Source organism: Haplochromis burtoni, unplaced genomic scaffold, assembly GCF_018398535.1.
Source record: "Haplochromis burtoni strain Fernald_Lab_line unplaced genomic scaffold, NCSU_Asbu1 Contig_21, whole genome shotgun sequence".
NCBI lineage: Eukaryota > Metazoa > Chordata > Actinopteri > Cichliformes > Cichlidae > Haplochromis > Haplochromis burtoni.
Genome location: NW_024582382.1, coordinates 3,430,577 through 3,453,711, shown reverse-complemented (window position 1 = coordinate 3,453,711; position 23,135 = coordinate 3,430,577). Strand labels below are relative to the sequence as shown.

At 42.1% G+C, this 23,135-nt stretch overlaps 1 protein-coding gene and 1 long non-coding RNA gene across 2 annotated transcripts in view; both read right to left on the bottom strand.

The window, feature by feature from the left end:
- The window catches only part of angptl6 (angiopoietin-like 6), a 25,880-nt gene extending 3,537 nt beyond the window's left edge, over positions 1 to 22,343 (bottom strand). The window contains exons 1-5 of the mRNA XM_005939888.2: positions 22,073 to 22,343; positions 21,058 to 21,537; positions 20,838 to 20,975; positions 20,523 to 20,730; positions 18,994 to 19,187 (exon numbers count right to left, since the gene is read on the bottom strand). Coding sequence (XP_005939950.1) covers positions 18,994 to 19,187; positions 20,523 to 20,730; positions 20,838 to 20,975; positions 21,058 to 21,522 — 1,005 coding nt within the window. The 5' untranslated portion in view covers positions 21,523 to 21,537; positions 22,073 to 22,343. The remainder of the gene's footprint in view (positions 1 to 18,993; positions 19,188 to 20,522; positions 20,731 to 20,837; positions 20,976 to 21,057; positions 21,538 to 22,072) is intronic.
- Positions 6,280 to 8,359, bottom strand: LOC121814140. Its single transcript, XR_006054119.1, has 2 exons — positions 8,183 to 8,359; positions 6,280 to 6,841 (listed from the first exon to the last, which is right to left on the bottom strand). It is a non-coding gene; the product is annotated as an uncharacterized LOC121814140 (long non-coding RNA).
- Positions 22,344 to 23,135: the final 792 nt, after the last annotated feature.

Below are 23,135 nucleotides of genomic sequence, written 5' to 3'. Positions count from 1 at the left end.
ACTGCTGACATGAAAAACCTCTGAATAAAAATCAAGTCTCTGTGAGATAGTATGAGTTCAGTCACATGTTGCTCTAATAAACTGTTCCATGTCAGAATTGTGTCTATGTGTTAATATTGAAATCACTAGAAATAATATTTGCTGTCAAACTTTGTTGTAATTTTAGAAACAAAAGTTCCACATGTCAGTTTAGGAGGGTGATGTAAAAAAAAAAATTATAAACTTAAGTATTATATCAAATAATGTGATGCACACAAAAAATTGGAGATAAAGTATAAGTATCTGAATTTCAGGTTCCAAACAGGTTCCTTCTGGCTCTTACCAATTTATGTTCCCCCAGTTCTACAAGGTATTTGTCCTCATTTGCGTGCCCTACCTTCCACCCCCTTTTCAATTATTTAACCCTTTAAGACCTACCATAGAACCAAGTCCACCAGAGCTTATCTTTATATTTTTACATGCTGTAGTGCCATTTTTGGGAGCATTTCAAGTTGCTATACATCAATATGCAACCATTATATCCCAAATGTTAATAATATGTATGCATTAAGTCCATAGTAACTACATAAATTGCAAAGCAATAAACTACAAAAAAAATTGAAAATTTTTTGTTTTTTATAATATATTTTCTAGTTAGAAATTTAAGAGATTTATCCCTCAAAACTGTAAATACAAAAAAGTTGCACAAAATAGTTTCCCACCACAGGAAATTTATTTTGAGTGTCTTCATAGTTTTATTTTTGAAATACACCAATTTTTATATACTGCAGGAAAAACTAAAATAAATATTATAATGCAAATTTGCAAAAAAAACAGCATGTGCATCAAAATAAACTATTTCCAGCAGTGCAATTTGAGTTCTAAGCATCCCAGAAACAACAAAAGTCATAAAGTCAAACATAACTTTTAAAAACACCAGTATAGGCTTATCGGCTCTTTAAATCTGTATAAAATGATCACTTGCTCTGGTGTAACAATTAAGTTTAACATCCAGGCATCCATGAAAACAATTTATGAACATTTAACGAGTTAGAAGTTAGCAGGGAGTTAGCTCGCTAGCTTCCATCTAAATATGTTATGAGCGGCTGTGTGCAGACAGGAATAGGACCCAAGGTGCAGACTCCAGAGACATCTTACATGAAAAGGGAAACAAATTAAGTTTGAGTGAAAATGTAAATTTTTTGCACTCTCTGGTCAACTGACTCAGTGAATCAAATGACTCAAAATCCGATTCACTTTGGTGAGTGACTCATTAAAACTCGATTCAGTAAAAAGAATCAAATTTACCATCACTAGCTTACGGCTGCTGTGAATACTCTGAATAACACCTCTGAGCGCAAATTGGATTACATCTTGGAGAAGCTCACTGTGGTCGTGAGTTCTCAGAATCGGCTCTTTGAGCACAAGAATGACAACATCACGGAGCGTAAGTTTGATAACATCATGGAGAAGCTCGCGGCTCTCCAACGGGAGATTGAGAGACCAGTGTTGGACTGTAGAACTGCTTTGAAATTCATATGAGCTGTTCGCACTAAAGTAAAAAGCACCATCACTTCATGCGGATACCCTCTTGGCGCCAGCTGCGGTCTCAAGGCTGGAGCTGAACAACAACTCCCTGATAACGACTGTGTTTAGTCTGTTCTTCCCATTCCATGCAAGGCCACCTGGGTTGGCTGGAAGACTGTTTACTTAGCCTGGCAGGGCGAAGGACACTGTCTCAGCTGAACTCTGGACACACACACACACATATACAATGATATGCACACACTTACACAGACATATATACACATGCAGATGTACACGCATCCCCCCTCCGATGCTGACGGTGGATCAAGGAGACCAGCGCAGGCCTATGTACTGTCTAAATCGGCTGTCTCTCACCCTTTACCCTCCCCTGTTACTTGTCATGTGTTTCTTTGGTGTATTAAGATTTTTTCATGTTGTGCTTTTCCATTGTTATACCTCTCTGACCTGTCTTCCCCATGTGATGTTTTGTGTAAATGTAGAGATGGCACGATACCACTTTTTTATGTCCGATACCGATATCATAAATTTGGATATCTGCCGATACCGATATGAATCCGATATAGTGTTTTTTAATCAACAAAACTGTTTTTTAAATATCTTGCTGCATTTTGTATAAGTTCATACTCAAGTTTAAAACAACAACTACACTAAAGCTATTCTGTTATACCTGTATGCAAAAAAAAATATTTCATAGTTCAGCAATACTGATCAATCTAATAAACTTAAACCTACACCATCCTCCCTATTCTGGTATTTTAAAGAGTACTTAGCGTAAATATTAAGCAACCTAACTAATAGGGTTCCAACTCCCAGCAACAACAAAAATAAATAAATAAAAAATAGGGAACCACCCCTCACGCTCCACCTCATGATGCTTAATCAACGTAATCAACCTTAATTTGATGCAGTGTGAAAAAAAATGCACAGAAATCAATTATTTTTCAAGAAATATTAAATAGATTCAACATCTTTCTTCAACAAAATTGCAGACTGCACAGATGGTACCTTCCCAAAGGAAAAAGTACTATAGCTTACTAGGGTATATTAGACTTAACAGTTACTATATACAGTAATTGACTTCTATTCATTTTACATCAAATTAAAACTTTGGGTGTCAGATAATTATTTATTAAAAGCTAGACATTTTAAATGAGAATAAGAAAGAAAAGTATGTCTTTGTGCCCCCTTTTCCCTGTTCATGCCCTATCGGCCCCCCTGGCTAAACTTTGCTAGATCCGCCCCTGCACAGTTACCAGCCGTCAGCTACGTAGAAAAAGATCCTGAGTAGAAAGTAATATTAAATAAATTCTAACAACAGCTTATCAAGCTTAAACGTGCTGCTGTTGTTCAGCCGCTGGTTTCCTCTTTCTGGTGCAAAGTGGGCCAAAAACAAACCAGAGAGAGCCGATCAGCTGATCATTAAGCAGTTTCATGATTGAAGTAGCAGCCGGAGAGCGAGAGGCAGTCGCTCGTTAAGCTTAACGCAGGAATGCTTTACAAACATTCAGAGATGGACTTACACACTTGCTTTACTTCTCTCGGGGATAACTTTGTCGGAGATGAAATGCCGGGTTGCTAGCGAAGCTCCACATGCTATCCAGACCACCGACAGGTCCCGCATGCCACAGCCGCTCTATCACGTGATGCATACTGCTCCGACGTGCTAACGTTCTGAGGCGAGTTACGGCGTGTTGCAAGTTTTGTGAGGTGCTTTCGTGATATTTAATGGATCGGATTACATTTTTTATTTTTCTCCGATATCCGATCCAGTAATTTAGGTCAGTATCGGACCGATACGTAATATCGGATCGGTCCATCTCTAGTGTAATGTGTGTATGGTCAGAGGGTAAGATGGCACCGTCATTGCGTGCAATAGGTCGGCAGCCTTAACATATTTCCTCTTGTGGGACTAATAAAGGTATAAAATCAAATCAAATCAAAATAATAATTTCTGATTCCAGTATTCCAGTATTAAGAGATCTTACCTGTTGTTGGTTTCAGGAAGCTCGCTGGTGCTGGAAGGCAGAAAGAGCAGAGAGCAGTCTGTGTTCAGAAGTTTTATAGTCCACTAAGGAGGGAGGGATGCTGTAGTCACATGATTTCAGAGAAACCAGAATCCTTCAATTTTTTTCAAGCCATTCATACATAAATGCAAATGAACAAAAGATTTTGCATGTAGCTAAAAGTTCAGAGAAAAACAGGAAGATCAGGAATATCAAGATTTTGAAACATTTTGTTCAGCATTGTAGCTAAATGATACATATTTAAGATGACTAGTTAAACTTAAAGATGTTCAAGGATTATACTCTGCATAACAAAGACAGGTTGCTGAGTCACAGAATAAATTAAAACGGTCACAAAGACAAAAAAAAAGATGTCTGGCTGACATCAAAATTGCTGCTCTGCTGTGTTTTTTCCTCTCAACCTGTCATTAGAGCACCTGGTGCGATAAGTCGATCGTATGTGGCTCATTATCTGATGCCGTCTCAGGACCAGTGTTAGACATAACCTGAGAGGTCGGTGGCTCCGTGTCAGAGCACTGGCCATGAATCAACATATGAACATTACCTCATGTTGTGAAGTGAAGCATAGCAAAGTTATAGAGGTTTGATCAGAGACACAGCTAAGAGCTCAATTAACAGCAGGAATGAGGCCTTCTTGTCGGAGGTCATTTTTGGAAGAAAAAACAAACAATGGCTCAAAGTGCTGTAACATGAGTTGTGCATAATAAGCGAATAAATAATGCAAAAAATTTGAGATAGAAAAGAAAGAGAGAGAAATCTATGCAGGAAATTTGATTTTAGCGTGGTGGAAGCAAAGCAGCAAAAGTAAGAGTGACTTATATGGAGTTAAATTATGGCCCTGATTTAACTCCATAATTTAACTCCATACGGAACAGAGCCAGAGAGAAAGAGAGCCAGGGACAACAACGTCACATTAGAAAGGTATAGTAATCATCCACAACTATTTTCAGTTGCAGATGATAAAGGATTCAGAAATCATGCAGGCCCATATGACAGAGAATGTGCATCTTTTTGTTTTCATATTTTAATTTATATTTAATTGTGTTGTGGTTTGCAGTGTTTTGTGTTGTTTCACTTTAAATTTGTTTAAAAGGAAAAAGCTGAAAATTTAAATAGTTAAAAGTTGAAATGTAAATAGTTGGTTTTTGTATTATATGATTTATTTATTACATTTTATGTGGAGTGAATAAATAAAAGTATATTTATGGTGGCCCCTAGAGACAAAGCACATACAACTCTGAAACATGTACAAACTCAGACAAACAAACCCGAAGCACTACATGTTCAATTATTTGAGGTTATGGATGTTATTTGACTGGAGGCATAACTCACAGACACACGAGACGCGCCATTACTCCAATGAGTGTCCTTTATTATTTTTCATCCCCCCCACAACAACAACAACCCAGCAGAAACGTTCCTACCACTTAACATTTACCTGATACTACAGTACAAACTCCAAAACACGTACAAACTCAGAAGCACATACAAAAGACAACAGAAGTGCTCCAGGATGCTAGGCGCAGTGTTGAGCTTTTGTTATCTTGTGGCTACACAAGCCAGCAAGTACCAACGACCAGATTTGATGTGTGGTAGTAACAGGTAAATGAACTTTTTTTAAAATTATTTGAATATATATGAGTGCCTGTGTATAAATACACAAACAATACGCATGCTTTCAGTGTGTAATTTAAGTCAAATCAAATCACTTTTATTGTCACATCACATGTGCAGGCACACTGGCGCAGCACATGTGAGTAAAATTCTTGTGTGCGAGCTTCACAAGCAACAGAGATGTGCAAAACACAACAACACAAACGAGCAAAATAGGGCTTTGGAGCGTGATGTCACGGGGGTGGGCGTGGAAAGGATTTTGGCCCGATCCGCCATTTTGGGGGTCTAGCGCAAGTGAAAAGGGAGCACACACAACAGCCATGGTTCGTATTTGCTGTGTGGTCGGCTGCAATGTTCGATCACACGACCGGCAAGAGAATAAGGTTGAAAATGGTTTATCTTTTCATTCTTTCCCAACCTGGAAGCAACATGAGGCAGCTCGTGTATCGATGTTACCAAACGAAGGCGTCCAGCCTGGATAGCAGCTGTGAGACGAGCTGACGTGCAGCTCTCTTCCATCTCCAAATATCTGTTGGTGCTCCAGACATTTTCATTCCGGTAAGTTCTAAATATGTTCATATCACTCTTTATAGCCTATTAGTTTCATTTTCGATGCGCTCTGAGCTCATAGCAAATTAGAACAAACATCCTACTGAGTGATTTTGCAGAACTACCTTCTATTTATAGAGTTGCTAATTATTTGGCATTATTGCAGCAAACCAGCCGATGAAATGGATGAAACATCATGACTGGGTTCCAGCGCTACACAAGGGACCTGCTTCAAACATACCACCATGCCAATCAGATTACTTCTTCCATGTGAGGGTGAAGAGGTGACCCTCCTGGATAAGATGGTGAAGGTTTGCTGCGTTTGGTGAACAGTGTGATAATAAAACCAGGGAAAATGAAACCTGCTCCTGTTAAATATTCTTAAGTCTTGTGCTGTTATTTTTTCAAAAGATACAGTAAATAAAGTAATGTTAGTAGTGGGTGATATCATGTAAACACTCATGATTTGGTGTAAACATTTTGTCATTTGTAAACTATAAATGACATCATCACTGTAACTGATGTGATGTTCTATAAAGTGGTTTTAATAAAAAAAAGGCAAAAATTAGTTTGTTTCTTTATTCAACTTTTGAACAGTGGGACTCAGTCAGTACATATTCAGTAAATGCAAATTATTTACACAGCAGTGCACTACAGGCATAAATCTAGACCCCTAGATAAAACATTATGGGTCATTCCCACAACCCACAGCTTTACTGTGTTCCAGCAAAGTATCCAATAGCAGTGACGACTCCTCCACAGTAGCAGGTGGGATTTTTCTGTTTTGAGGACGGCTCCTTTTCCCTGTCACTACAGATGGTCTGTTTATGTTTTGATCAAGAGCCTTTTTTTGGGCAGCTGAAGAGGAGAAGTCTATCTTATGGCCAACCTCTGGCTGTATCTTGGTCATATTACCCAGCAAAACCCAGTATGCAGGTTCATCTGTAACAGTCCTTGTGCCACGGATCAACACTGTTGCTTCTACATTAAACAGAAGAGCAGCGACATGGCTGCAGGTCTCTGCGACTCCGGCCATACAGCTGCAGCGGGCGGCTTCAACCTTCCCTGTGATGCTCACAGTGACCCATGGCTGCAATGCTGGTTCATTCAGTCTTAGAGTGCAGCACCTGTGTCGCGGGGTCCTCTTTTAACCCTCTCCCGGACAACAAACACAGGCGTAGTCGGTAAGGTCTTTTAGTGTGGATAATTTATTTAGCCGGCCTCCCCAGTGCACAGAAAATTATTTACAGCAAATAGAATTGACTTAGGTCAGTGTCAACAAAACGTCTGTATACCCGACCCAGCCTGCATGTTACCCTCCTTGTAACAGCTCACTGGACTCTCTCTCCCACCCCGTATGACCTGTCTCTTATATCCCGTAGCCCCTCCCCCTAGACGTAACAATCATTTCTTTATTATTACTGTAATCCTCACTGTCCCCCCTCAGCTTCTTTCCCACTGTAGTCTCACAACACACATGTATATACAGACTCTTAGGCAACTTCCAATCAGCCTACAATGTTTCACAAAACATTAAAACAATCCAAACAAAGGATGCAGTTCACGTGACCGTCCAAGCCCACGTGAACCCATTATTTAAACCCCGGAACACCATACCATCGGCTTGCATCATCCCGCATCATTGGAGATCACAGCGCGTCTCCTCGACCGACTTTATTAACAAGGTAAGGGGAAATAAGTTGGCCACCCTCTATGCTGCTCCAAATCCCCCCCCTTCACCCCTTTTTGGTTTATTGGTGTCTGTTAGAACTAATGGTGGCGGTGCGTATATGCGCCCCGATCAGCTGTCTGCGGCTGGGCGAGGTAACTCCGTCACAACCTGAAACACACACAAAGTTCATTTAAAGACAAGAACTATGAGCCAAGGCCGACACAAATGTGTTTTATCTACTTTATCATAAATGTAACAAAGTGTTTAGAAAGTTAGCACAGACATGTCATTTTTCATTTCTTTATGTGTCCATCTATAGAACGCTGCATGTTATAGTCTAAATCTGTCTGTTCTCTGTCAGAAACCTGCCTGCAGAAAATGAACCTAAAGTATGTAATGCAAGGATGTCATCACTGTTAGAGATGGAGAAAGCATAAAGTGACAATTATGAATCACTTAATATGATAAGGAGATTCTGCAGGTCATTAATCAATGTATAAAACTAAAATAAAATGTATTTTTAGTGACACAAGATACAAATATGGAAGCAAGATGTATAATTAGAATTATTTATAATAAACATTAATAAATCATTGCAATTTCTTTAACCATAAAGAATAACTAAATCCTTCAGGACAGTGTCTCATCAATGCACTGAACTCACTATGTTATCCCTCTAACAGCCTCCACATGTTCTCACTGTAATTTCCCCTCATGAATGAATTTATGCTGCACTAATCTGAATGTTTGCAGGGAAATCAAACGCATTTCACTCGCAGTACTCGAGCTGACTTACCTTTGTTTGAATGACGACTTGTACGCGCTGACTCCACAGACAAGGTACGAAATATGTCAGGCTACGTCAATAGCGGTTGGTCTTCAGGGTTTCTACTCCACGGCCGTATTTCATACGGGTCCACATTTCCAATGCACGCTATTTTCTGCAAGTACCGCTGCTTCGCCTCTGGACGCAATCGGTCTCTATACAGTCCATTCTCTTTTGAGCTGCTTTTAAGCATCTTGTAATCGTCGTTCCAACACAGTGTGTTTGATTTGATTCGTAGACCCCGAAAATGGTGCCGCGCTCCCACAATGCATTGCGGCGTGACGTCAACTCCAAAGCCCTATACAAGAATGGCTACATCTGAAACTAATAAATATATGTACAATATATAATAGTATATGCATTTCTGGATGTGTATACTAAATATTTTTCTACGTGTGTGTGTGTGTGTGTGTGTGTGTGTGTATACACATATTTTACAAATTAAATAGAGTAAACAATAAATAAAATATATAAAAATATACAGAGTTGAGACATGTGCAAAACAGTGGCATTACTGTACAGTATGGAGTGCATAATGTTAAAGTTCCAGTAGTGAAGCTGAGGTGTCTATGACGTGTTCAGCAGTCTGATGGCCTGGTGGAAGAAGCTGTCTCTCAGTCTGCTGGTACGGGACCGGATGCTGCAGAACCTCCTTCCTGATGGAAGCAGTCTGAACAGTTTATGGCTGGGGTGACTGGAGTCCTTGATGATCCTCCCCGCTTTCCTCAGGCAGCGCTTCCTGTAGATGTCTTGGAGGGAGGGAAGCTCACCTCCAATTATCCGTTCAGAGCACCGCACTACTCGCTGGAGAGCTTTGCAGTTGTAGGCGGTGCTGTTGCCATACCAGGTGGTGATGCATCCAGTGAGGATGCTCTCAATGGCACAGTGATAGAAGGTCCTGAGGATGCGGGGGCTCATGCCGAATCTTTTCAGTCTCCTGAGAAAGAAGAGGCGCTGCTGCGCCTTCTTCACTGTTTTGTTTGTGTGTACTGACCACGTAAGATCCTCAGCCAGATGTACACCAAGGAACCGGAAGCTGCTCACTCTCTCCACAGCAGCGCCGTTGATGGTGATGGGGGTGTGTACTTCTCTGCACCTCCGGAAGTCCACTATCAACTCCTTTGTCTTTGCGACGTTGAGGGTGAGATGGTTGTCTTGACACCAGTGGGTCAGGGCGCTGACCTCCTCCCTGTAAGCCGTCTCATCACCGTTGGTGATAAGACCCACCACTGTAGTGTCGTCCGCAAACTTCACAATGATGTTGGAGTTGTTAGTGGCTGTGCAGTCGTAGGTGTAGAGTGAGTACAGGAGAGGGCTCAGTACACACCCCTGTGGAGCACCAGTGTTCAGTGTGATGGGGGATGAGGTGATGCTGCCCAGTCTGACCACTTGGCGTCTGTCAGACAGGAAGCTAAGGATCCAGCTGCAGAGGGAGCTGCTCAGTCCTAGATCCTGCAGTTTCCTGTCCAGCTTCGAGGGAACGATGGTATTGAATGCTGAGCTGTAATCTACAAACAGCATTCTCACATACGTGTCTCTCTTCTCCAGGTGTGACAGGGCAGTGTGTAGTAGTGATGGGATTTCCGGCTCTTTTTAGAGATCCGGCTCTTTCGGCTCCGAACCGGCTCTTCAGGTTGTTTTGTTGCTTTAATTAATTTATTATTAACAATAATATAAAATTATGCACAAAAGGAATTACTAACGTAAAAAAAAGTGGTTTTATTTATATATGTTTATATATAAATATATGCGGTGGCCCCTAGAGACAAAACACGTACAAACTCCAAAACACATTTCTAGCATGAACTGAACTTCCAAAGCAGAGCTACTAGATCACTTAAATTACACAATTGAAAGCATGTGTGTATTGTTTGTGTATTTATACACAGGCACTCATATATATTCAAATAATTTAAAAAAAAGTTCATTTACCTGTTACTACCACACACCAAATCCGGTCGTTGGTACTTGCTGGCTTGTGTAGCCACAAGATAACAAAAGCTCAACACTGCGCCCAGCATCCTGGAGCACTTCTGTTGTCTTTTGTACGTGTTTTGGAGTTTTACGTGATTTGAAGTTTGTACTGTGCTTTGTCTCTAGGGGCCACCGTAAATATACTTTTATTTATTCACTCCACATAAAATGTAATAAATAAATCATATAATACAAAAATCAACTATTCACATTTCAACTTTTAACTATTTAAATTTTCAGCTTTTTCCTTTTACAAATTTAAAGTGAAACAACACAAAACACTGCAAACCACAACACAATTAAATATAAATTAAAATATGAAAACAAAAAGAAGATGCATATTCTCTGTCATATGGACCTGCATGAATAAACTTTCTGAATCCTTTATCATCTGCAACCGAAAATAGTTGTGGATGATTACTATACCTTTCTAATGTGATGTTGTTGTCCCTGGCTCTCTTTCTCTCTCTCTCCCTCTGGCTCTGTTCCTGTGCTACTGAGTGTAACTACCGCCCCTCCCCCCTCTGCCCAGCGTAAAGCACAAGGCTCGCGTGCAGAGTGAAGCGGAAAAAAGTGCGAGAGAGAGAGGGTGAGAGAAAAAAAAAAAAAAAACCACGTGACGGCTCGCGATAAGGAGCCGGCTCGCGTCGTTCACGTCAAAGAGCCGGCTCTAAGAGCCATTTCGTTCGCGAACGACCCATCACTAGTAAGCTTTTGCCACTGTGGCCGCTAGACTGTGGACTCTCTTCCTCAGAACTTAAGATCTGCAGACTCAGTGATTACTTTTAAAAAACAGCTAAAAACACATCTTTTTAAAATTGCATTTTGTTAACTTTTGACTGTTTTTGTTTTATACCTTGTGAAGCACTTTGTGATCTTTTATCTAGAAATGTGCTATATAAATAAAATTTTACTTACTTACTTATAGATTAGTAAAGTTCTGTAAATATGAGCTGCAAAACTGGTATATCTGGGCTCTCAGTCATAATGTCATGCTTGTAATTAATATTAATTGAACATGCTGTTTGCAAATGTAGTCAGCCTTTTTCCCATTTGTAAACCTGAATTCAATTAGAAACTCATCTCAATGCTATCTTTAAAGGAAATCTAATTAGTTGGATGACCTATTGTGATGTCTAAGTCTGATTGTCTCAGCCACACATGGGTAAAATCCACCCACTTCGGATGTTATCACACCGTACAATGGGTGTTATGAACAGAAATCAGCCCCATAGATATGGACTAGTAGGGCCCATCTTGTCTTTCAGGTGGATACAGTGTTCACAGGTAAGACCATTTATATGGACAGCATTAGTGGAGTGACTATAAAAAGTCAGGGAGTGTTAATAAAGTTAATGTGGTCATGCTAGTAATACATGGGGTGTTGATTTAACATCTTTGAGATGCATTTGTAGATATTCTTACGCGTCTTTAAAGTTACAGTGTAAATCTTAGTTCATATTGTAGTTAAGCAGTTTCTATTAAAACAATATCAGGAAGCCACCCTCCTTCTTGCCGGACAGTTACACAAACACTCGTTGTAAAAACCCTGTGGTGTGTCATGAAAGTCAAAAGCAGTGTATGTGTGTGTATGCATGTGCGAGCATGTGTGTGTGTGCGTGTAAGTATATATGTATATATATGTGCATCCTCTGCCATCCTAGATGTGTGGGGGAGGAACCCAAAACTTGTGTATTTAAGCCCTATGTTTTTCTCTGTCAGTTGTCATGTCAAACCCTCACAATTCTGTGTGTTGTCTCCATGCGCCATTTCCCATCAGCTCTTAGTTTTTAGTTCCCTTGTTTGTATTTTCCTGGTTTTCTAAGTCCTAACTTGTAGCTTTATGTTTTGCTTCTTGTATTTCGTGTTCGAGTTTTTTCCAGATAGTAAAGCTGGGCTTTGAGTTTTCCTGTTTGTGTTTGAGTCCTGTGTTTGGGTGCTCATCCTGCCTGCCACACAGCGTAACCCTGACAAAAGGAAGGTTGCAGATTGGATTATAATTATCTCAGACAGCTGGGTCAAGAGATGGCTTTTTAAGTGGCAGTTTAACTACTGCCAGCTTGAAGGCCTATGGTACATAACTGTTTTATTATTAATTATTAGTCAGCTAAGTAAAATAAAACACAAGGAACTCAGCATTATACCTGTAAAACATCACACCTGGTGATAGGCTTGTAGCTTAAACCTATTGAGCTGGAACGTTCAAGACAATTCAACTACACAGCAAACCTAACCCTAACCCTAACCCCTACATAAATACAGGCCATTTACCATTACAGGCCATCTTGGCCTGTGTTTAGCCCCGGGTCCCCTGTCTACTCTATGCTTTTCTGTATCCCAAGTCTCATGTGTAGTCACCCTTGTCGCTATGTCCGCTATGTCTCCCCAGTCACTGTGTTAAGCTTGTGTGCCCTGAATCTGAGTTTTGGTCTGTTTGTTCCCCTGGGGCAGGGATAGCTCAGTAGGTAGAGTGGTGGCCCCATGATCGGAAGGTCGGGGGTTCGACTCCACTGAACGGCTACTCTGAGGTACCCCTGAGCAAGGTATGGTCCCTACACACTGTGTGTGACCTCATAAACGACTTCCCTAAACCTGCTGGTCTGGAAGTCCAGCAGTTCATCTAAACAAAAGGCACTTAGACTAAAACAGACATAGATACGTTTATCCTGCCATAAAACAATAAGAGAAGGTACGACATCTCCCATGCTCCCAGGATGTGGGTGTGAATGCCAGAGCACTCTGGAATGCACACAAAGTCTTTGCAGACTATTAAGGATCAAACCTCTACCAACATGAAATTGACTATACAACTCTAAGCATTTATGAGTAGATATTTCTAAGCGTAAATGACAATCCAACAATACAAATGTAACACCTGGCTGTGGCAGGAATGAACATCAGATGCTCTTGACATTTAACTCGTATGTGTTTTCCACTGAGCCATCACCAGGGAACAAGCATTAGAACAACTCTTGACTTTTCTGATTTATCACTGCATAATCCATCTCCCCTTGCACTCATAAAGAGGAGAGGATAACTCTGACTAAATAATAGATTATAAAATGAAAAGTAGATATTTTTAAACGCAAATGATAACGAGAACTCGCAGATAAAATCTCAGAAATGTGGTAAACAGGAAGAGAATTCAGACACATAGCACAGGTTAATAAGTTTGGCAACAAACTGACAAGCCTGTTGTGATTTCTTTCCATCCCTTCCTCCTTCTTGCTCAGTGAGCTCACATAGCAAACATATTTGAACAACCAGGAACTCTTCATAGAACTTGTGACAGATGAACTGAGGTTGCATGCTGGGCCATTTTAATAAGAGCAGCTTAAAAAAGAAGAACAATTTTACTTCTTTTCAGTAAAGGCGGCACACGATAATGGACATCACATGTAAACTGGCTTGATGTAACGCTGCTATATGATATTCATAGTACATTAGAAAAGAAACAAAAATTCAATAAGGAATCTTTCGGATGAATTATAGCAGAGACTGGGGGCCTTTCAACTGATATTAGTGTCTGACCTCACAAATGAGCTTCTAGAAGAATGAAAAACAATTCCCATAAACACTCCAGAAACTTGTGGACAGTCTTCCCAGAAGAGTCAAAGGTGTTATAGCTGCAAAGGGTGGCTGACATCATATTAAACCCTATGACTCAATTTCACATGGATGTGAAATGCAGATGGGCAAATACAAAGAATACAAGGAATACCAAACTTTCACTCTTAAACCAATTCAGAGACACTATTGCATGCTTATATTTTCTGTAGAACTGATTACCATAATGCTCTACTTTCCGGCCACGCAAACAAATACAAACGAACAACGAGCACTTTGCACCTGAAAAAAATGGATCACCTGTGATCACACACTTTGAAACAAATGTCTGCTTCACTGCTGCTTTCCATACCAATTTCTACAATAGTGGAAACAATGTTGTGTAAGCTCTGATTAGCCTGTATGCTGTACCACTAAATCCTCACTTCTAATATGTTGTATTGGAAGTGTTTGAAGTACTTGGTAGTGACTGCAGTGCTTCTAAAGTGATCATTTCTATTCTCTTTTTTTCTTTCATTTCAAATTTACTTACCGTTCATTTTTATCATGTTCTGAAATAGTTTTATTTCCTTATGATGTAGCTTTCAGTTTTGGAAAGCGTGACAGACACAAAGGTTTGTTGGAAACAGGCTGAGAAGGAAACATTAAAGACTGCTCATAAAATAAAGAGAACACAAAAATAAGACATCGCAGATCTGAATGAATGACACATTCTTATGATCCACTTTGTTCTTTACATAGTTGAATGTGCTTACAAAAAATCACCAAAATTATCAATGGAAATCAAATAGCAACCCATGGAGGTCTGGATTTGGAGTCACACTCAAAATTAAAGTGGAAAAACACACTACAGGCTGATCAACTTTGATGTAATGTCCTTAAAACATGTCAAAATGAGGCTCAGTAGTCTGTGTGGCCTCCACGTGCCTGTATGACCTCCCTACAATACCTGGACATGCTCCTGATGAGGTGACAGATGGTCTCCTGAGGGATCTCCTCCCAGACCTGGACTAAATCATCTGGCAACTCCGGGACAGTCTGTGTTGCAACGTTGGAGGATAGAGCGAGACATGATGTCCCAGAAGTGCTCAATTGGATTCAGGTCTAGGGAACGGGCGGGCCAGCCCATAACATGAATGCCTTCGTTTTGAAGGAACTGCTGACACACTCAAGCCACATGAGGTCTAGCATTGTCTTGTATTAGGAGGAACCCAGGGCCAACCGCATCACCATATGGTGTCACAGGGCGTCTGAGATCCCCTGACAGGGGGGCTCGTGTCACGATCCTGGGTCTTAGGACCCAGTGTTTTGAGTTTTAGTTAATCTTAATGTGTATAGTTTGTTAAGCTCATTAGGCCTCCTATGTTATTTGCTTATTAGTTCCCCCTTGTGTTTCCAACCCATGTTAAGTCTCCCCTGCCCTTCATGTCTCTCTGTGCCCCCTCTGTTCTGTTTATTGTGTGTCTTTGCATGTTTGAGTTTCTTGTTTTCTGTCACCCTGCATTGTGCATTATGTTCTCATGGTTGGTCTTTTGTTACTCCCTCTAGTCTAGTCTCTTGTGTTCAAAGCTGAGTATTTCCCTCTGTGTATTTTGGTTCTTAGACCTCTGCCTTATGGTTTGTCTCTGTTTCTTAGTTGCTGTCTCCACTGTCTAGTTCGCGTCTCTGTGTGATACTTCCTGTTTTACTTTGAAGGTCCATGCCTCATGTGAGTGTTTCTAGTTTTGCGTCTCTGTCTCGTCCAGTCCTGATTTCTCCCAGCTGTGCCCTCCTTCTGTGTCTCATTCCCTCGTTATCCCTCTGTGTATTTAAGCCCTGTGTTTCTCTTTGTCAGTGTCGTAGTCTCCCTCATGCTGTGTGTGATTCTCCCCGTGGTTCCTGGTATACTTTATGTTTAGCTTTCCCAGTTTAGTTTAGTACTGTTTTTGTGTTTCACCTTTTGCCAGCATTAAAGCTGTGTTTTTGAGTTTACGTTTTGTCTCCGTGAGTTTGCGTTTGGGTCCTCTCCTGCCTGCCACACAGCCGAATCATGACAGAAGACTACGACCAGACAATGGACCCAGCAGCTCACAATCCCTCTGCTGAGCTCCAGGAGGACATGATCTACACGGTAGAATTTCTCTGCCAGGAGTGGTTTGCGCTGCCATTTAAGGAATACCAGAAGGAACTAGCTCTCCGCTTACAACTGATGATCTCTGGACTCCCCTGGTTATTTGGCATGCTCCACCCTTTAATCCAGGACTTCCTTGTTTCTACTGTGCGTGTCTGCACTGAGCAGCCACTCCTGTGTGAAGAGCCGGAGGCTTTTCAGACGAGTCCGCTTGAGGATTTGCGGGCCGACTCGTCTCCTCCCTCTTCCAGGAGAAAGCGGCATTCACCCCGCCATCGCTCCACAGCAGCTGAGCAGACCGTTTTTGTGAGTAAAAGTGACTGTTTGCCACATTCTGACTCCAAACCTTCTGCCATTTCATCCACTGTTAGTCATGCTGCTCCTATGAACACTTTAGTTTTTCAACCAGCTCCTCCGAACCTTCATGATTCCAATCCTGTGTCTGAGACTCTACGTGACGCTCTTCCAGTATCTCAGGCAGTTATTTTTTCTGTGCCTCAGCTGGGAGGTGTAAACAGTAACAGAGTGCCTCCCACCATAGTTAAACTGGCTAGAAGACTTGGACTTGATGCCACTGAGCTCATGAATCAAGTTGAATTTTGTGTTCCACAGCCAGCCATGTTCAAACACACTCACCATGTTTTAGAGTCAGACCAAGTTCAACCTGCACCTCAAGTGACTGTTTTGGGTGTGGCCTCACCCCTGGACTTTGCTGCTCACCAGTCAGCTTATTCAGAAACTGCCTTTGCAAACCTACCTACGCCAGTGACCGCTCCTGAGCTCCGCTCTCCTCCACCTGTCCCGGCTCCCAGGGTGAGGCCAGCCAGGACACAGCCTACCTCCGCACCCGTACCTACTCCTCGGGTGGGAGCAGCTCGTGTCTGGCGGGCACCTGCACCCATTCCTGTGTCCGCTGAAGTCTCAGACGAGCCTATCCAGCCCCTGTCCTTGTGTTCTGTAGGCTCGGAGATATGTCAGCAACAACTACCACAATCACTACAACCTCTCATTTTTTCCATAGTTCAGTCTGTTGCTCAGTTAGCTCAGTCGTGTGTTCAGGCTTCAGCTTTGTCTCCAGGTCAGGCTTCAGTTTTGTCTCCAGGTCAGGCTTCAGTTTTGTCTCCAGGTCAGGCTTCAGTTTTGTCGCCCATACCCCTTTCTTTGGCCCAATCATCTGAACAACCAACCGTGCAACAGTCTGCTCAGCACTCCGCGGCTCCCACGCCCTTTCTTGTGGACCAATCAATCTGAACAAAAACCAAGCAACATCAACATCCTTGTAGCACTCCACAGGTCACCACGCCGCCGGCCTGTAATGTCGGCTCGCGACGGGCCCAGAGGATCCCGTCCGGCTCTTCAGCCACGTTCCAGCTGAGAGGGCCGAGAGCCCTGTCCGGGCCTTCATGCTCAGCCGGTGCCACGCTAGGCAGGGCCCGCGACCCCACGTCCCAGGGCCTCATGCCAGTCAGCTAGAAGTAAGGTGCCCCGAGCTGGGGAGCCCACCGATACCCGCTATCGTACTGCTTAAACACTCCAAGTTGCCCACATTATACAGCTGCGATGGGAGGTCCAGCCACATCAGCCGACCGATCCTCCGTTTGTGTGACGCAGTGAAGCGATGCACCAGAGTAATCCCTGGCCAAAGGTATCGTACTTAAATCAGACTACTGATCCAGCCACATCAGCCTTTTGTGAGGTCTGTTTAAAGTTGACTAAAAGTGAACTGCAGGTTCCTGAGAGGTGGACTGTGAGCACAGAAACACATGTTCATACATACAGCTGCAGCAAACTTACATTAATTTTAAATAGATTTGTTACTCTGATGTCTGTCTCTGTGTTAGTCCTCTGACAGACTGGTGACCTGTCCAGGTGTGCTCTACCTATGACTACTGGGACAGGCTCTAGCCTCTGTAATAGAAATGTTCTGTTATTCTCATTTAAAGTATTTAAGTGCTTATGCATATGCTTAGTTGTGACACTGTTACTGTTCAGTGAAAGTTTCTAAAACTAGATGAACTTACTTCAGCGTCAGCAGTTTGAGAAAACAACTCTTGTCATTACTGCTGGCCTTGGTGTTCCCACTGTCACCTCGTCTACGCCTGGTCCGGCCTCTGCCTGTGCCGCTGCCGCGCCTGGTCCGGCCTCTGCCTGTGCCGCTGCCGCGCCTGGTCCGGCCTCTGCCTGTGCCGCTGCCGCGCCTGGTCCGGCCTGTGCCGCTGCCGCGCCTGGTCCGGCCTGTGCCGCTGCCGCGCCTGGTCCGGCCTGTGCCGCTGCCGCGCCTGGTCCGGCCTGTGCCGCTTCCGCGCCTGGTCCGGCTGTGCCGCTGCCGCGCCTGGTCCGGCCTGTGCCGCTGCCGCGCCTGGTCCGGCCTGTGCCGCTGCCGCCCACGCCACGTTTTGCCCTTTGGAATCGCCAGCCGCTTTCCGGGCCATCAGCTGGACATCGGGGTCGGGCCATCAGCTGGACATCGTTGCCATCGGGGTCGGCCGCCTGAACTGTTCCACCTTTGGTGCTCTCGACCTCCGGGTCGGCCCATTGAACTGTTTCCATGTCGTTGCCTGTTTTACTTTGAAGGTCCATGCCTCATGTGAGTGTTTCTAGTTTTGCGTCTGTCTCGTCCAGCCTGATTACTCCCAGCCTTGCTCTCCTCGTTATCCCTCTGTGTATTTAAGCCCTGTGTTTCTCTTTGTCAGTGTCGTAGTCTCCCTCATGCTGTGTGTGATTCTCCCCATGGTTCCTGGTATACTTTATGTTTAGCTTTCCCAGTTTAGTACTGTTTTTGTGTTTCACTTTTTGCCAGCATTAAAGCTGTGTTTTTGAGTTTACGTTTTGTCTCCGTGAGTTTGCGTTTGGGTCCTCTCCTGCCTGCCACACAGCCGAATCATGACAGAGACTTCATTTATTTCAAAATGATCCCAGACATTTTATCTAGAGTTTTTCATTTTGGCTTTAAAGTTTTGCAGCTGTTACTGATTTTAATTTGATGATATTCTTTATGTGCATTTTTTTTTTTTAAACAAAGGTTTTTAAGTGATTTTTAAGTGGAAGTAAATTTGTATTTGTAACACTCTTAGGTTCACGATGAAATACTTGATTGTGTTAAATTAAATTGCTAGTTTCAGACTTATACCTTATACTGTTCCCAGTCTCTAAAGAAGTTGATTGACCCATCTTGTCTCCTCTGGATGACCGTCCACCCTCCCTGAGCTTGACTCTGTTCACACCAGGCCTGCAGGAGTCGGTTGGAACTCTGCGGCCGGAGCAAATAGATCCCACTGGTAGTTTCACCTGATTCCAACACATGCTGACAGTCCCGCCATGGCCCTGAGTGAAGGGAAAATACAAGCAAGGTGACTAATAAAAGCAACATGCAATTATAGTGATGTAATATTACAACATATAACATTTTTTAGTATTAAGTACGAACATGGAAGATATCTTTAAAGGTCTTTTATGGCTTTAAAAAAATATAGGACACTGGAAAACACAACAGGAAGCTTCTAACAGAGGGTTTTGAAATTCAGTTTGGAAATCAGGAAAATCACAGATCTTATTATTTCTCTTCCAGCACATATTCAGTGTCTCATGCCACACTGGTAAGATAGACACAGGAATGTGCACAAACAACAATGTATACAAAGAAGAGAGACTCCCACACCAAGTGATAAGCCCTAATGGTCTGTCATGACTTGAACTCTCTCTCTCTTTCTCATTACACACTGGAGGAAGTGTTGAGTCACACAGATGTTTCATCCTTTTGGGTTCTGCAGCTCATATTCTCTGGTTTGTAATTGCAAGTTCAAAAGGGAAGTGTTATAAAAAGTTCAAAAACTGTTCTGTGCATGTCTTCATTAGAAAGTGTTTTGTGCTGTGACAAGAGCTGCTGTTTTCAGAAGCTGAGGTTCCCAGGGTGGACAGATAATAGCAGGTCACTGACTCCAACAGCCACTAGTGCTTATCTAAGCAGTTAAATAAATCTGACAGGAGATAGACATATATATAAACACCAAATAACTCTAATCAGGTGCTACTATAAACCATGTTTTCAACTCCATCTTTGAAGAAGCCGAGATATTGTTCAAAATGTAAATAAAACAATAGAAGATTTGTCAAGATGCATAAAGTAAGTGCTTTCTATGATGACAGAGCGCTCAACCCTCAAGCTTCATTGATACAGTCACACACACACACATTCACTACTGCATTACACACAGGAAGGTTCACTTCCTTTCTGGGCCTAGCTAATTTCAGTGAAAACAGAAATTGTGTTTGATATGGGTGTTGCACCCTCGACACAGAAGAAGAGAGGAACCATCTGGTTTGTTATCAGTGCATGGTTAAAAGACCACTATCTGTCATAGCATGGGTGACTTGCATATCTGTGGAGGCACAATTAATGCTGGGAAAACCTTTTTTAGACCTACAGCAGTTGGTCTAAAAATAATATGGCATTGTTACCTCAAGGAGAGGTGTAATGTGGGGTAAACATGACCCTGTGCCAACATAAACATTTTTCCCACATTTGATGTGTTTTCTTTGAACTATATTCAGTAGAATTCATGTTTAATATTGTGTTGAAGTGAAGAATTACTCCGAGTTTTATTTACATCTAACACAGCATTCAAACTTTTTTGGAAACAAGCTTGCATATTGACCTACCTGGAGTTTTTGTGACAGGAAAGCTAAAGAAGGAAGGGTCTGTAGGACTGCTGGTGGTAGTGGGGGGATGGAAAGGACCTCCCCCTGTTTGAGCTTGCTCTAATGGGAGAGCACTTTGGTCCCGTTGAACATCATTGGTCATTTGGTTGGTTTCAGAACTGTAATTCAGATGCACATTTGACTGGCTTTTGGGTGGTTCAGTAACGACCTGTTCAGACAAAAAAGAAAAAAAAAACAATCCAAAAAATATTCTGAGTCCTTTTTTATAAATCTTGTATAAATAGGCAGATGTAAGATTTGTTTTTTTGCCCCTACTTGAGGGGACTGGGCAGAGTCCCTGCACTGGCACTTCTTCTCCAAACGGGCAATAAACTGGTTGTGTGAACTCATCATAGAGGTGAGGGCTCCATATTTCTTCTCCAGCTCCCTGTAATCCCTGGACACCTGCAGTGCCTGAGATGTCCAACCATTCACAGCATAAGGATACATTTGACAATGATGAGTATAACATCTAGTTCCGCTGCTCTAGACTCACCTGTGCTGTCGCATTTAGCAGAAGGTTCTCCACCTTTTGCTGCTCCAAGGCCTGATCTTTCTTGTTTATAACTTCATGTTGCAGCTGAGCATAGAGCTGGCTGATGCGAGAATTCATACTGCTGCTCTCTTTGCGCAAGGCCCTTACTTCAATGGCAAGGACCCCTTCCTGCTCCAGTTGGCTTCTTAGCTTCTCTAGTAGTTCCTGCTGTCGTTTGAGCTCTGCCCATAAGGCTGACACTTCTGAATGGTTGGTAGGAGCAGGCTGCGTGTTCAGACACAGCGCCCCAGTCAATTTCTGCTGAGGCACTACGAAGGTGTAAGAGCACCGGCCTGTTTTTGTTTCTGAAGAACGTGATGAACCTTTGTTGTCATCCTGGGATCCCTCCTTCTGTCCACCAACTTCTGGCATGTTCACACAAAGTGTAAGAAAAAGAGGCAGAACTACTGTCAGTGCCTTCTCCATGAATCTGTAACAATCCTGAGGACACACAAAAAGCAATAGTTTCTCATCAGGTAATTAGCACTTTAATACACAGACATACACTTTGCATGTTAGTAAATAAGTATCTGGTGAATCTTGACTTTTCACCAGATGTTTCCTTACAAAGACAGAGTGCGCGCATTTCCTTGAGTTTAGCAGGTCAACACAGAAGGGACAAAGGTCAACACAAACCAGTCAGAATCAACACTTCTCCATCTCAGGGTCAACAGTACAGTAAGCTCCACACCCAGATACAACAGCCATGGTCAACACCGTAACCAAGGCAAACAGACCAACACAGATGTACAGCTCTTCCACAAAACAACAACATGAGACCCATCGCATTGTGTTATGTAGCTTTCTCAGTTGCTGTGGGTAAGAATGAGACAATTTCTTCTGTCAGAGATGATAAAAAAACATGCACCATAATGATTTAACTATGTGAAGATTAATGTAGCCATAAACAGTGCAAGTGTATTCAAGTCTACCTGAAAGTAGATATAATTAAACATTGTGACCATGCATAACTTACTGTGCCAGCTGGTTAGACAGTTTTTGGTGTTTTTGTTGCAGCTCCCAGGACAAAATCGCAGAAAAGTAGACATCAAATGTTAAGACATAAACAGTGATATCAAAAAAAAATCTTCCTCTAAATCAAAAGCTGTTAATGATCTTAATAAAATGTTGAACTAAAACTGATGGCAGAAAACAAAAAGACTGATAACTACACAACTGCTGCTTTGTCTCTAGAGTTTCTGTCTCAGGCAGACAACTAATTACAAACTCCTGCCTCCCAGAACTGGTTGTTTAGCTGGGTGCAGGAATCTAGGGTGTCTCCTCCCTCTGTCATTAACCCACAACCCTGCTGTCAACTCTATCCTGCTGTAGCACCTTATCAGTGTGGCATGATTATTTGTGGCATGTATACATACATACATACATACATACATACATACATACATACATACATACATACATACATACATACATACATATATATTGGTCCTCCAGCATCACTCAGTCTAGTGGGTTAATTGCAGCAGATTATGCACTTTGTTATAATAATAATAAGTTGTGATGGTCTGAGTTGCCTTTTACATGACAGCAGTGGCTCTGAGATAGTTCTTTGCTACTGCATCATCTTTATGGGAAAATCAGCAATACTGAAAAACAGTAAAGATAGTCACAGTCACACAGTGCTGAGGTCAAAGTGTGAACAGAAACCACACCTAAAACGCTGTCTCTATTTCTACTTTCAGATCAGCTTACAGTATTGCACTGGGTCACACCCAAGCTCTGATCACACTTTTTTTTTCATTATGGTTTTCTCTATACTGCCAAAACAAATAAACACTTTTTTTCTTATGTCAGAGAGACAAAGACTTTACGCTCTCATTAACGTCATGATGCTACATTTATTGGTTTTCTATCAAAAATTGTATAATTAAACTGTTGAACTTTAAATAAGCCAATGTTTGTCCATAGAATGAATATAATGAATATAGCCATTTTCTGTGTGTGTGTGTGTGTGTGTGTGTGTGTGTGTGTGTGTGTGCGTCTTTGTGTGTTTGAGTTTGAGGCCTTGCAAATTGCAG